This window comes from Juglans microcarpa x Juglans regia, chromosome 3D (genome assembly GCF_004785595.1).
Source record: "Juglans microcarpa x Juglans regia isolate MS1-56 chromosome 3D, Jm3101_v1.0, whole genome shotgun sequence".
Lineage (NCBI taxonomy): Eukaryota > Viridiplantae > Streptophyta > Magnoliopsida > Fagales > Juglandaceae > Juglans > Juglans microcarpa x Juglans regia.
The window spans coordinates 31,709,656-31,726,170 of record NC_054598.1 but is presented as its reverse complement, the minus strand read 5'-3'; the positions used below and the strand labels follow the sequence as shown (position 1 = coordinate 31,726,170).

Here is a 16,515-nt window from a genome sequence, read left to right as displayed (position 1 = left end):
AAACAATCGTCACGAATGTTGACCGTGGGTTCGGAAATGGGAACAGCGGGATATTCTTGAGTTTCAAGTTTCCAACTCTTTCTTCTCGGAAAAACTCTACTCGCACTTGGGTTGGGAACTCCCGTGTATATGTCCATTCACATGTAAAAATAGAACGGATTGTTTTGTTGAATTCGGCTTGGTGAAATGCAGCAAGTTTCAAAAACTCACGGAGATTGATGTCATCTTTATCTTCTCATTTTCTGTTTTGACTTTTTTTTTTTCATCTTCTTGTCATCTGTAATGATGCAGCACTCCCTTTTGTATACCCATGGAACAGATTCAGACGAAACACGAAGATAGGGACTTCTCATCTACTGGTCAATTCGCATCTTCTTCTCATCTTCTGAAATATTCTTCGTCTTCACTATTACATAAAATTTTAATTTAGATCTTTCCTTGATTGATCAATCAGATCTATCATACACTACCCAGATCCAAAATTTCTCAAAATATCAAACATTTGTTTTTTGGGCGAAACTTGAAGCTTTGTTGCTTTTGTTAGCTTTTTTAGTAATTGTATTTTCTCGATAAAACTAGAAATATGTTGTCACATGGGATGGAAACTTCAAGGAGAAATATAGTGGAGAAGAAAGGCTATGAGCGGGTAATATTGGAGGATGATGCAATGCATGTTCCTGGGTCGAAGAAGCCAAAGTTGCTGGCTTTGACGATGCTCGTTATCTATAATTGTTTTCACTGAATGAGTTACTCTTTCAGGAGTCCATTTCTTAACGATCAGCTTTATGTGCAATGTAATTGTAGAAGCTATGAAGGTGGATAGTTTGCAGAGACGTTGCTCATCTTTGGAGCCTCTGACTCTACTTGCAATTAGCTTAAAGAAGCACATTAATTCCTCTGACTCTAGCTTTAAAATACCATAATTCCAAACAACATTTGCTGATTTAATTTGCTATATATGATATAATATTGTTTTTAAAAAATAATACATGTGTCCTAGCTAGATGATGCTATTATTGAACTGATAATGTTATTTATATTCTAAAGCCGTAGATTATGGGAATATTCAGATCATTCATTAACATTGCTCTTGGAATCATGCCAAGCATGCATTGGGCATGCTGATAAAATTGTACCATGCGTACTCTGCATAGAATGTAGAAACAATAATTTATCAAGATAACTGCTACACATACAAAAAGATTATATAAAAATAAACTCACAAATTGATATGGTTTTATGAGATCCGTTAGAACTACTTCACAATAAAAGTAACTTAACAATTTGTCGTATCACGTCAAGCCACGTTAATTTATGAGTTTACACTACAACAAATTTGAGTTTTAGGGACGAACTAAATTTCATCCCTAAAAGTAATTTTTTGAGACGAAATTTAAATTTCGTCACAAAAAATTGATGGCTTTACAGAACCATTCGACAGGATAAATATCCGTTCGAACAATATTTTCTATGATGAATTAAATCATCTTAAAAAAAATTTCCATTCAAATGGACAATAAAATCTTGGCGGGAAAGTAATTTATTATGTCGGGAAAGTTGAAAACTGTTCGAACAATAAATTCTGTTATTCGAACGGAAAATATTTTGTGGCAAAACCTAGCGGGAAGGTTTCTAAACCGTTCGAACGGAACATATTTAGTTCAAACATATTCAAACACCACATTTGTACATTTGAATATAAAATATTAATCTCGATACGTAACTCAAAATATAAAAAAAAAATATATATATATACATATATATCAAATATACGTATTCATAAATTAATGTTATGTAATTAATTGAAAAATATTTTAATGATTTCTTTTATGTTAAATAATATTTTTAGTTAAATAAATATTATTAGCCACACATCACATAATATAAATCAATAATTATTGTGACGCCCCGACTCCCACGTACAAAAGAACGGGAATCGTGACGTCGGGATGATGACAATACGGTCACGCATCCCAACGAAATGTGCTCAAGTGTGTGTGCAACATGCAAATGTGCATAATAAAAATTCGCAGCGGATATTATAATAGTCAACTAAGTACCAGAATTTTAAATACAAATATTTAACACAATTTATCTTTAAAGAGTTATACAGTCATCCCAAATATATTACAAAGACAATATATAAATTGATAAAAACATAACTCGCTAAACAGGAGCAATCTCAAATCACTCCACCAACGGAGCCAAGCTAAGGCTCGTCATCATCATCTGCATCAAAATCTGCGATACCATAAAATGGTACCACAGGTAAGTATAAACCAAACAACTCTCGGGATAAAAATACATTAATACAACCAACAATATGACAAAATACATTTAGTCAAAAAATACCATTTTTTTCAGAAAGATTATTATTTCCAACACACACCAAAAATCCCATTTTGGCCCAAAAATATAGTTTGTCATTTTCTCAGAAAATGATTCACACAAAACAACCCATTTATTGGACACTGTAGGCGGGAATCGCAGGCGGGACTCTACCACCGTCCCTGCTTACCACCATCCTTACCGCGTGCACCGTAGGCGGGAATCACAGGCGGGACACAACCACCATCCCTATCGCGTGCACCGTAGGCGGGAATCGCAGGCGGGATTCTACCACCATCCCTGCTTACCACCATCCCTATAGTTCCTTTCCACACAATGAATACTTAACCGAGCACTGTAGGCGGGAATCACAGGCGGGACTCTACCACCATCCCTACCGCGTGCACCGTAGGCGGGAATCGCAGGCGGGACACAACCACCATCCCTATCGCGTGCACCGTAGGCGGGAATCGTAGGCGGGACTCTACCACCGTCCCTGCTTACCACCATCCCTACCGCGTGCACCGTAGGCGGGAATCGCAGGTGGGACACAACCACCATCCCTGCTTACCACCATCCCTATCGCGTGCACCGTAGGCGAGAATCGCAGGCGGGACTCTACCACCGTCCCTGCTTACCACCATCCCTACAGTCTCTTTTCCTTTTACTCACATGAGAATCCAATTTTCAATAAACACATGAACATGAATGCAATAATGCAAAAACCTAATTTTCTTTACAAACATGATCATGCGTGCAATATGCAATGTACATGAACAAGCCATAAACAACAACCAACAACCACAATTTACAATGCAAACAAACACACAACAACTTCGTCCACAATCCATCCGACCCCCGAAACTCCTCGGACTTAGTCCGGCAAAACAAACCAATTCACAGATAATATATGTTAGTGCAAAAATATATTTAAATCACGAAAGTTTTTTAAGGAAAATACTTACAGCGCTATAATATGATTTCTGGAGGATCACGGAGTTGCAAAAGGTAGCAACTCAGCAACAACACAGTGTAAAATACACTGTGGCCGTGGGTCTCAAATACCCACTTTTCAACGGGGACAAACTAAGACCCAAAATCGATAGGGTAGGGCCTAGAGAGGTCGGTGAAGCCAATGGTGGTGGTGGTTTGCCGTGGGTGGCGGCGCAAGGGGTGGTTTTAGGCCAAAGATGCACAAATCAGAAATGGGCTTGGTGGGGCTTCACCGGTGACGGATCGGAGCTGGGGTTGGGTCCATTGGGTTGCTAGAAGGTCAGGGATGAAGTAGTGAAGAAATGGTGGCCGGAGGTGGCGCGACGGCGGCGCAACGGGGCAAAGAATGCCGTGGCTTCGTGGGGTGCGTGCGGGCTATCGGCGGCGAGGTAGGGGCTGGGATTTGGGGGGTGAGGTCGCCGGAGGGAGGGGGAGCTGGTCGGCCGGGCGGTGTCGCACACGGCGGCGCGACGGCAGCGGTCTGGGTGAAGGTGACGGACGCACGGGGAGAGAGGGAGAGAGAGGGAGCTGGGTCGCGCGGGGAGGGGGAAAAACAGGGGAAAAAGAAAAAAAAGAAAGGAAAAGAAGAAAAGAAAGAAAGAAAAAAGAAGAAAGAGAAAATGGAGTGAAAGAAATGAGGTCCAGTCCTCACATCTTGAGTCATGAAAATGATCCAACGGAAATGATTTTAAAACAGCAAATCAATTAAAATAATTTAAACGTAATGATACAATGAAAATAAAATAATTAAATTTCACAATCAATTAATTTTAAAGAAGAACAATTTAAATGTATAACAATAAATAAATATTAAGAAAACATAACAATTTAATTCCCACAATTTAAAGATCATAAAATAACCCATTTAAAATATCCGATAATTATAAAATAAGAGAATAAATTTTGAATAAATAAATAAAAATACTTCATTAAAAATTTACTAATTTACGGGGTGTTACAATTATACCAAAAAAGACAAAATATTTAATTTATAACTAAAAAAATTTATTAAAACACTATATATACTATCCATAACTATAACAAAAAAAATAAAAAAGTAAAAAATAGAAACTACTATGATGTGAGGTCTCTACACACATCCTTGACTGCAGCTAATTGTCTCTCTACCTGTGTCAGTTGAGTACTGAGCGTAACCTGAGTTGCATTACTTGCATTAATCTCTATATGTAACTCAGAGATGCGCATTAATGTTTGTACGTAACTCAGAGAAGCTAGCATTAATTTCTGTACGTAACTCAGATACGCTATTAGTAATTTTTGTATGCAACTCAAACATTATAGTATGCACTGTATCAATCACCGCTGATGTGTGTATGACAATCTCAGCACGCAGTATGTTGGCCATCTCCTCACGAGTAGATGTATGTGATGCCTCGACTTGTATAGATGCCTCACCAGCCTATACTCTAGAATCTCCCGGCTGTGCATCTCTCCGAATATCCGCACTGTCAGGAACAGGTCCACAAAAATGAAGTCTTTAGTGTCCTGTGCTTCGTGACAGGGTGGTGTTGTTAATCAGTCTCATTGGCTCCCGTGCATGCTCGGAAACTTTTGGCACGACCCTGGAATGTAGAAAAAATCGAGTTATCAGGATCTCAAATGACAATATAACTGTTGTAATGTACCGAGCCTTTAATCGGATCCTCTCCAATATATTGCCCATGAGATCGATCGGAATGCCACAAGAGACCCTTATCATAAATTTCGCTCGATTCATGCCAACCTCGATCTTGTGCTGCCGAGAGTCAATATTATTGGCGATTATCAGATTTATGATCTTGAAGAAAGAAGATAAATCTGCCTCTTAAATGCTCTTCGTCCTATTGTACATTGGAGCATCTGGACCAATAATTAGGTCACTGACCTTATGATCAGCGAGTGTATCGATCTCATCTGTGTAAATTGATCACTCGTTCTGAGCGGTCTCTGCATCATCTGAAGGATCAGACTCTATAGACAACATGTTCGGATAGACATCGACCAACCTAGGAATACTGAGATATGTCGCAAGTCTGTCCACAGAAAATATAACAGGCGCTCCTCGGACACATATCCTGTATGCCCCTCCATCGTCTGGGCTGGCACCACCGAGCTTTTTATAGAACTCAGCAACGATATCAATATTGGAAATGAGCTCAATTCCTTCTTCTCACTGATCTATGATTGGTGCCCAGCCACGATCATTAAATACTGATGGGGGGAATGATCCTCCCATAGAAGAGTCATAAAATCAGATAGTTTTACCTGCCGCTCAAGTAAAACAGTCCATTCTTGAACTGTTTGGATGGAAGATTTTCCTGATTTTTTTTCCTTTCAAACGTCAAAAAAAGTGTTCGATTGGAAAGTTTAACTCGTTCGAACGGAAAACAGAACGAGCTATTCCATGGCTGAGTCTACTCAGTGGCCATGAAAACATATGAAATACATCGATTTTGTGGGTTTCTTTGACAAAACACATACAACTCTTCATTTCTAAACATCTTACGATGGATTTTTGGTGTTTTACGGTGACTGTTGATGAAAAAAATATAATTTTTCTAGATAAAACAAATAAAACCATAAAAATAAACGGTAAAATAACTTTTAAAGTACATACCTTCACTTAGGAGGAAAAGTGTTCGACGTAGGCGGTGATCACGGCGGCAGACGACGGCGATTGATGGACGTTCAAACGTTTTCTCTCATTTTCAAACAATGGGGATGATGGTGTTTGAGAAAGCTCTGCCTGCAATAATTTATATGTGCAGAATCGTTCGAACGTTATATTTAACCATTCGAACGGTTTTAAATGATTGTTCGAATGTTAGTATTTACCATTAGAACGGTATTTGTTTCAAATTTAGTAAAAATGTATATATTATAGTATATTATATTTATAATACTATAATTTAGTATAATATATATACTATTATAGTAGATTATATATATTGTAATATATATGTAATATTATAATATATTATAATATATATAATACTTTATTATCAAAGTATGATAATATATATATATATATATATATATGATAGTATATAGTACTATAGATATGAGTTAATACTTAACTAATATATATCATACTATATATTCCATTATACTTAATTATATATGTTATATATGATAGTATACAGTATACAGTATAGATTACTAATATATACGATCTTATAAATTTCTCTATACTTTATTATATGATCTTAGTATATTTGAGGCTATATATATGTGAGTATATATTACTAATACAATACATATGATCTTATATTTTCCTTTATATTTTAGTATAGTATAATATATATGATCCTATATACATGATATATAGTATAGATTACTGTATATATGATAGTATATGTTACTAATATATATCATCTTACATTTTCCTTTATACTTTAGTATAATATAACATATACGATACTATATATATGATACATAGTATAGATTTCTATATATATGAAAGTATATATTACTAATATAAATGTGAGTATATATTACTAATACATATGATCTTATATTTTCCTTTATACTTTAGTATAGTATAATATATATGATACTATATATATGATATATAGTATATCTTACTATATATATGATAGTATATATTACTAATATATATGTGAGTAAATATAATTAAAACACTTGATCTTATAGTTTTTTTTAATATGTATAATGATGAAAATAAATATATTTAAACATTAAGGTGATACGTTCGAATAATATTCATAAACCGTTCGAAGGCTATATTTGTGTTTGAATTTATGAAAAAACGATTTGAACGGTTTATTCCAATAGTGGAAAAATATTCAGGCAATTAATGACTTGTGGATTACTGTTCGAATGTATTTGGTCATCGTTCGAACGGTATATTGCAGTGGTGAAAAAATATCCCGTCAATTAATTACTCTTGGATTACCGTTCAAATGTACTTCGTCATTGTTTGAACGGTTTATTGCAGTGGTAGAAAAATATCCCACCAACTAATGACTCCTGTATTACTGTTCGAATGTTCTTTGTCATCGTTCAAACGGTTTATTGCAGTTGTGGGAAAATATCTTGCCAATTAATGACTCTACCATTCAAATGTATTGTTAATCGTTCGAACGGTCAGCGAAAATTTTTGTGAGCTGGAAAACTGGCGCGCTGAAAATATTTCATATTCAGCCGCCAATTATTTCCGTTCGAACGGTAAGTGAGAACTTCAAACATTTCCGCACGCTGTCAATCCCTCATTTTGCTCTCCTCTTTTCTTCTCTTCTCCGTTTTCTCTTCAAAATCTTTCATTTTCTTCACACAATCCTTCATTCTATCATCCTACAAAGAGGGTTGCACACTTATTTTGCTTAAATGTATGGCTTTCTTTTTCATTTTATTTTCAAATCTATTATTGATTCTATTTTATATATATATATATATATTGTGTAGGTGTTTATTGGAGAATCTATACTTTAATATAGTTGTTTATTGGTTTTATAATTTATATATATATATATTGTGTAGGTATTTATTAGATTAAATTCAAAATATGTTGCTATTCGAAGTATACATGCTGTATGTTTGTAGTGTTTTCTAAATATGAGTTTATAATGTTTTGTAAGATTGTATCATGTTTGAACTGATTGGTGTTTGGATTCTGGGTTGAGACCGTTTGAACCCTATAATATTCATGTTTGAACAGTTGTGCTCATGAGTTGTAATGTAAATAACTTAAAAATAATAAACATAAGAATTATTAACACTTAAACTCATATTAATGCTTAAAAGATAATAGTTGTAAAAACTATCTTACAACTAACTTAAAAAATAATGAAATTAAATTATAAATAACATAAGAATTATTAATACTTAAACTCATATTAATATTTAAAAAATAATTAATTAAAAACTATGAGGACTAACTTAAAAATAATAAAATTAAATTTTAATTAATACTTAAAAATAACTATAATGTATAATTAATCTAATTGAGTAATACTTGGAATATGATTTTGCAAGGATAGTTGAAATACACTTAAAATTTAATATGCTAAGGATACTTAAAATACACTCAATATTAAAAAACATTATAATTAGGATACTTACAATACACTTAATATTTAGGATACTTAAAATACCCATGATATATATAGATACTTAAAATACATAATAATTAAAATACATAATTAAGATTTGGGGATTATTGTATCTTCTATTCTCGTATTTTTTATTATTGTTGTGTTTTAATATCGTATTTTCTACTTTGCATTGAAATAAACCATAGGCCTTTTCGAGAGTTTCAATCATGTTGAACGGTTGATTGATAACTCTTGAATTGTTTGGAGTGTATAGTTTAAGATTATAAGATCATTCTCGCAAACTATCATATTATATCTGTTGCATCGGAAATTATGATTTTGGTAGAGTCATCCCTTATTGTTCTCTGGATATGCAGTTTTGGTGGTGGTGCATCGATGTATTACTCGTTAGTATACATGACCAAATGAGCATATTTGGAGAACTATGGAGAGATGCTGCCAAAATTTTGTTGGACGTGATAGATAATAGTTGGTAGGTTGGCGATTATGATCTTACAATCCCGAATGAGATAGGACCAACTACCCAGTAAAAGAAAGAAATTACATAATATGTTAGATAATTGATTATTTGTTGATGCATGTGGCTGTTTGCAATACGATATTATACATGGATAAGAGTTGGATGCGAGTTAGAGATCGGTTGGGTGAGGATTACAATGTATATGCTGAAAAAGTTAAGAAGTTTTTGGAGTTCACATTCTGTACAATTGGTAGTGATGGTCGTATTAGATGCTCATGCCAACTTTGCAAGAATTTGCGTTCTCATAAGATAGAGTTGGTGAGAGAGCATCTGTTTGTCAAAGCTATTGACCAAGGTTTATACCGACTGGGTCTTACATGGAGGACCATATCCACGTCATTCGAATTTTGGGATGAAGAAGAAGACATCAATGAAGATGTACATTCTGAGGTTGTTGGTGATGATCCCGAAGAGGATATGGAGCAAATGCTGGGCGACATTGGTGCGGGAATGTTTATGGATGAAGGTGATACAGATTCATCAAATCCAAATGATCCGTGCCACAACACTTTTACCTGCTTGTGGAATGATTCACAGCGTGAGTTATATCCAGGGTGTAGAAGGCACAGTAAGTTGTCATTTACAGTTAGATTGCTTCATATAAAATTCATGTGCCGAATGCTTATTAAGGCTGTTAATATGTTGCTCGAGCTATTTAAAGAGACACTTCTATCAGACAATATTTTACCCTGCAACTTCTACGAAGCAGAACAGTTGAAAAGAGGACTCGAGTTCGATTACAATGTAATAAATGCATGTAAGAATGATTGTGTTATTTTGGCGAGAGAATGAGCAATTGAATGAGTGTCCCATTTGCCATGAATCAAGATGGACAACTGAGAAGCAGAATGTGTTGCGGAAGGCCGTATGCCACTTTCCATTGATACCTAGATTACAATGGTTATTTATGTCACATTCAACGGTTGTGGATATGACATGACACTCATCATTTTGAGTCAAGAATGATAATGTTTTATTACATCCTGCCGACTCTCAAGTTTGGAAGGAATTTGACTTGGAACACCCATGGTTTGCTGAAAAACCTCGTAATGTTCGACTTGTGTTAGCAACATATGGATTTAATCCGTTTGGAAATATGAGTACTAGTCATAGTACTTGGCCATTTGTACTTATGCGTATAATCTACCATCGTGAAAGTGTATGAAATATCCATATTTCATTATGAGTTTGCTCATTCCAGGTCCGAGATCACCGGGAAATGATATAGACATACATTGACAGTCACTGATAGCAGAATTGAAAAATTTGTGGGAGAATGGGGTCTTAACATTTGATTCATCAACATGTAAGTCGTTCAAGATGTATGTAGCGGTGTTATAAACAATAAATGATTTTCCCGCTTTTAGAAACTTGTTAGGTTGGAGCATTAAGGGGAAATTGTTATGTCTAAATTATAACAAACATACCCAATATGAATGACTTACGTATAGGAGGAAACTTTACTTCATGGGTCTTCATTGATTGTTACCTAGTAACCATAGATGACATGAAAATCACAGGATATTTGATGGCACTATTGAATAGGGGCACCTTCCACCATTCTTGTTTGGTGAAGATGTTATTGCATAGTTTGTTGATGTTGGAAGTAATGATTTTGGTAAAAAACAATGGAAGAGAAAACGAAATGAGAATGAGTTGAATTGGATAAAGAAGAGTATATTTTTTGAACTCCCTTACTTGTCGATGTTAAAATTGCGGCATAGTCTTGATGTTATGCATATTGAAAAAAGAAAAAATCTACACAACCTCCTACTATTCACACAACCTCCATACACCACACTTTTTTTAATTTTTAAAATTTTTTTCTTTTATCAAATATTTAATATATGAATAATAAATAGAAGAATTGAATTAGTTTAAAAAGAATAAGCTCAAAAAAAGTTTTAAAAAAAATTAAAGAATGTGGTGTGTGGAGGTTGTGGAGGTTGTGTAGCATTACTCTTGAGAAAAATATATGTGAGTCTGTGTTAGGAACGTTGATATCAATTGAAGGTAAAACGAAAGATAATATAAACTCACGGAAAGATCTAAAGTGGTTGAGAATTATACCTAAAATGTATTTGCAACAAAGTGGTTTGTTTGTTTACATGCCAATTGGGTGGTATACATTGTCAAGGAACGAAATGACTATATTTTGTGAGTGGTTGCAGAAGATTAAATTATTGGACAGGTATGTCTCGAATCTAACAAGGTGTGTACGAACAAATGATTAGAAAATTACTAAACTAAAAAGCTGTGATTATCATGTATTTTTACAACGTATCTTGCCTATAAGTATCCGTGGAGTTTTTACCAGAGATGTGCGGGTTGAGGTAATTGAGTTGGGTGCATTTTTTAAAGATTTATGTGCTAGAATGTTGAATGTAGAAGTTTTGGATCATATGGAACAATAAATTGCTATACTATTGTGTAAGTTGGAGAGTATTTACCCACTGTCATTCTTCGACATCATGGTTCACTTAGCCGTTCATTTGCCACGTGAGGCTTGACTTGCAGTACCAGTCCAGTATAGATGGATGTATCTCATTGAACGGTTTCTTATAAAGTTGAAACGCATAGTGGGTAATAAGGTCTGCCCAGAAGGATCAATTACAGAAACATATATTGATGATGATTGGTATACCTTCTGTTCCAAATACTTCCACGGCATTGACACAATGTTTGATCGGCCGGAAAGAAACTTTGATGTTGACCAAACAAGACAATGAAACGGATTTTCTGTATTTTTCCAACAAGTACGTCAACTTGGTGCTCAGTGCGGTTATGATTTGTGTGAAATGAAATTCGAGAAAGTTTAGTGGTATATGCTAAATAACTGCCCTAAGATAGAGAGTCACTTGAAGTAAGTTCAAATTAATTGTTAATTAATCATTGAATTTACTTATTAAACAGTTATACGAATATACTTGTTCTTGGTAGTTTTTAATTTCAGTGATCATATTAACGTGCTAAAAAACTTGGGAGTAAATAATATAGACTAGAGACATGAACAGGAGTTTCCGAAATGGTTCGAATAACGGGTAATGACATTAATACATATGAGATTTTGCACAAACATATTTAAAATAGACTGGATTATTAACGGTTGAATGTTTATACTTTATTTAATATGTAGGTTGTACATATATATGTGAGTAATCCGAACGATATATCAGACGAACTATATGCACTGGCACATGGCCCCTTGAAACGTGCTGCTCAATATTCTACATGTATTTCTCGAGAAAGTAGGTATCACACAATTGATCGAAAACTTTATAGGAAAATACAAAATAATAGTATCCTTGTCGAAGGGAGTCATGATGGAGACAATGTTGATTTCTATAGAGTTATCGTAGATATAATTGGAATGAGATATGTGAGAGAGTTTGTGGTTTATATATTGAAGTGTGATTGGTGGGATTTAAGCAATCCTTAAAGGGGAAAATGCCACGATGAATATTTTCTGAATATTAATACATAAAAAAATGGTATGAAGATGATCATTTTATTTTGACTTCTCAAGCATCTCAAGTATTCTATTTAGACGATCCCCAATTAAGAAATCAATGGCAAGTAATATAAAAGTTTTCTCCTAGAAATATTTATGACGTTGTCCCTAAGGCAGAGGGACAAGATGATGAAGAAGATGATCCCTTTACTCAAGAAGCATATCAAGAGAGCCAACTTACCTTTAACTTATTTGTGGATTTGAGTTAGTATGAGGTGATCCAATTAGATAGCGAAAATATTGAGGCTGAAATAGTTGAGCCGATAGTTGATCAAAGTGTTGAGTCATCTGAAGTATCTACAGATGAAACTGATATAGATGATTGATCGATTTTGTGTTCACATTATATAGTATCTCGCAATTTTGCCACCAAAGAGGAAGGAAGTTCGCATTCCATTTCCACTTGTTCCTAGCTTTCCGTCTGACTCACCAATAGAGACTGACTCTATGGAACAAGGTAAATAGCTAATACTCATTTTTTCAATTAAGATAATTGATAATTGATACGAGACAAATAATTAAATATTATTTTGTAGAGATAACAGTACAATCTCATCACAGATGAGACACTATTAGAGGTGTGAAGTTGGAGAGATATCGTAAAGTAGGTAAGATTAAGATTAACATTTCTGATGAATATACCGGATGCGAGGGACAACAAGCAGCTTGGCTTGTATTGCATGTGGGTGCTCTTACACAAACTTATGCACCTTTGGTTACAAGTTCATGGCATAAAGTCTCGCAAGATGTGAAAGAGCTTATGAAGAAGCGTTGTTTGGTACGTAATATTTAAATAATAAATTTATATAAATATTATTTAATATTCTAAATAATAATATTTTTATTTATATAATTTTTTCAAGGATGACTTCGAACTAAATTTTGGTCGAAGAGAGGAGCGTAAGACTGTTGAAGAGCTGATGTGTCGTGCATTCCGCAAGTATAAGGTGATGTGTCACGAGCATTACAAGAAATACAAGAACAAGGAAGATACACGCTAACATCCTTTTCAGGATGTCTGACCTGAAAATTGGGAAAACTTTTGCGACATGTGTGAGGATCTATCATATAAGGTAAATTAAATGAATTCTCTATGTGTCCTATTTGTAATTTTCACTTACTAATTTTTACAGCTTCTATGCCGGAGCGAAGTATTATAAACAAAACAAATAAATTAACAATGTCTCTTCTAGAAAGAGTTAGACACCAATTATGATCTGACAAAATTATATGCTGCATCACATACTAATAGTAATGAAAAGTGGACCCATCCCGATACTCGTGAGAATTATGTAAGTATTATAATTTTTTTTAATTAAATATATTTAAATTATTGTGTCAATATTAATTTTATATGGTGTGTTTAGGATAAAATGGTTGCCTTCCATGTTGAAGTTTTATTAGATCAGAATTCATCAACAAGTGATGTTGAAATTTTTACACAAGTTCTGGGTCAACGTTCAATATATTTGAGGGGTTTGGGTTACTATATAAAACTTTTAGACTCTTCATCAACGCAAAGTACAACTGCTATTGCGTTAAAGAATGTAAATTCTAGGATCGAAGAATTGATTGCAAAACAGTATGAGTTAGAGGCTCAATTGACGAAACAAACAAACATAGAGATGCGATTAAAATAGCAAGAAGATCAACAAAGAGAGATGCAACTCCAAATGCAAGATCAACAAAGACAGATGTAGCTTCAAATGTAGATGCTTATGCAACAATTCATACCTTCAAACAATTGATTTTCGTTAGAATTGTTTTGCATATTGAATAATTATATATGTACTGATAACATTATTAGTATTATTATTTAGTTCTCACTTATTAGATTAGTTTTATTTATATTGAACAATTTACAATGTATTTTTGAAATATAAATATCTATTTGGTTTTAAATTAGTATTGTCCATGAAAATACTAACCGTTCGAACTGTTATCAAATGTTCGAACATTATACATCAGACATAACCTTTTGAACCTCACAAGTTAGAGTTCGAATGGTAAAAAAAAGTTGCCCCTCGTTTAAATAAGTTTGAACAGGCAATTCATTCTTTCCGTCTCAAACACGTTCGAACGGCTTAATTTACGTTCGATCATCAATTTGTTTCTTCAAATGTTTCTTCATGTGTATTTGGTCGAACAGACTGGTATCAATCGACCCGCCATGAAGTATCCATTCAAACAGACATATTGTTCGAACGTTATTTCCACCATTCGAATGACTTTCTGAGACGAATTTCAATCGTCTCAAAAAAAAAATTCCATTCGACTGTGATCAAATGGTCCAACTAAATTTCATTTCAAAAGATTTTTTTTGGGACAAATTTGTAATTTTCGTCCTAAAATACCTTTTGAGACAGTTTTACTGGGGCGACCTTGGGATGTTTTTTTTGTCCCAAAATATATTTTGGGACAAAATTTCAGTCTTTTGGAATGGAACTTTTTGTCCCAAAAGACTTTATTTGTTGTAGTGTTACTTCTATATAATCCCTATGTATATAAAGTATTTCCCTTTAGCAAACATAATGGGCAATTAATAAGCCCAGACACGAACAGATCAGCGTGGCCGACCATCTAAATTAGCAAAACAAACAAATGAATAAATTCATGTATTATTATTATTATTATTCTAGATGACTGCAATCCTAAGCTTTCATTTGATTCTTGGAGATACGTGGGCTCGCAGAGGATTCTTCATCACCATCAAGAACTCCTCCTTATCCGAAAGATCAACACCTTCTCTGTCCACTGGTTTCCACTCAAAATTCCACACCAAATTTGAAACAAAATACTCCAGATTAAGCAGGGCTAATCTTTTCCCTGGAAAGATCCTCCTCCCATAACCAAACGACATCATCATGTACGCTGTAACATCAGACCCTCAATCTGGTTCTCCATTTTCTTCACGATTCAGCAACCTCTCCGGCCTAAACTCCATTGGATTCTCCCACTCCTTTGGATCCCACCCCATCAGTGATATCACGAAGTTCACTGTCGTATCTTTCGGGATTTTGTAGCCAAGAAGTTCTGAATCTTCTGAGACTGCATTAGGTACCAAGAAGGTACTTGGCGGGTGAATTCTTAGAGTCTCGAGAATCACTACTTTCAAATATGTCATCTTCTGCACATTTTCCTCCTTAGTCTCTTCGGCTCCTTCTCCCACCACCGCCTTGATTTTAGAAAAAAGCTTGGCTTGAATGTGTGGGTGCTTCACTATATTTGCCATGATCCACTGTAGCGTCATTAGGCTTGTGTCGGTGCCGGCATTGATGAACTATGAGCACAAACTCAGTATATCAGCTTCCTCAAACTTGCCAGCTTCCTGATCATGATCATCATTCATTTGCATATCTAGTAAGGTATCGGTGTATGATACCAACTCAGATTGTTTGCTTTCCTCTTGCTTTAACTTTTTTCGAGCTCTGATTTGTGGCAAGATTATTTCACCTGACTCTTCAAGATATTCGAGTACCTCTTCCAACGATCTCTGAACAGCAATTTCCCCAACCTTGGCCAGCTGGAGAACACAGTGAACTGGTCGTAGTTGAAAATAAGTTCAGCTTGAATGCGTTCAACTTCTCTAATCGTGCTATCATTGACATTGCCAAAAGCCATGAGAATGAACAAGGAAAAAACTGTATGGTGGATATGATCGAACACACGAACGGGCTGATCGCCATGCAAGAAACACTGGTTGAAGCTGTTAACCAATGTTCCCGAGATCCGCTTGCATTCCAGAGAGTAAGATTTCACTCTGGCAGGGTGGAGAACTTCAGAGTTGAGATTACGACAAAGAACACGCCAAGTCTGGCCGTAGGGAGATCCACCAATATCCTTGCGGTTATTACTGAGAACAGAGCTGAGAGGGACGATCGAGGGACGGCTCGAGTAGGCGGCACTGTTCTGGACAATGGTTTATAAATTTTTATTTTGTGTGTATAGGACTCAATTATATTACATTTGATATAATAATATATTGGAAATATAAAAAAATATGGATATTACAAATTTATTGGTAGAATGGAAATATTTAAAAATAATAAAAAAATATTATTTAAATGATATGAAGAAAAAATAGGTAA

General features: G+C 34.7%; 1 protein-coding gene across 1 annotated transcript; it reads right to left on the bottom strand.

The window, feature by feature from the left end:
• Positions 1-15,314: 15,314 nt before the first annotated feature.
• LOC121255223 (cytochrome P450 89A2-like) lies at positions 15,315-16,048 on the bottom strand. Its single transcript, XM_041155500.1, has 2 exons — positions 15,881-16,048; positions 15,315-15,707 (listed from the first exon to the last, which is right to left on the bottom strand). Exons 1-2 carry the CDS (start codon positions 16,046-16,048, stop codon positions 15,315-15,317), a joined length of 561 nt encoding a protein of 186 aa, XP_041011434.1.
• Positions 16,049-16,515: the final 467 nt, after the last annotated feature.

Bases quoted from the DNA above. Each gene is read 5' to 3' on its own strand.
- LOC121255223 (XM_041155500.1), bottom strand. From the start codon at position 16,048: ATGGCTTTTGGCAATGTCAATGATAGCACGATTAGAGAAGTTGAACGC. The intron at 15,708-15,880 runs GTGAAATAATCT...TTGTGCTCATAG, and splicing joins CGAATATCTTGAAGAGTCAG to TTCATCAATGCCGGCACCGA.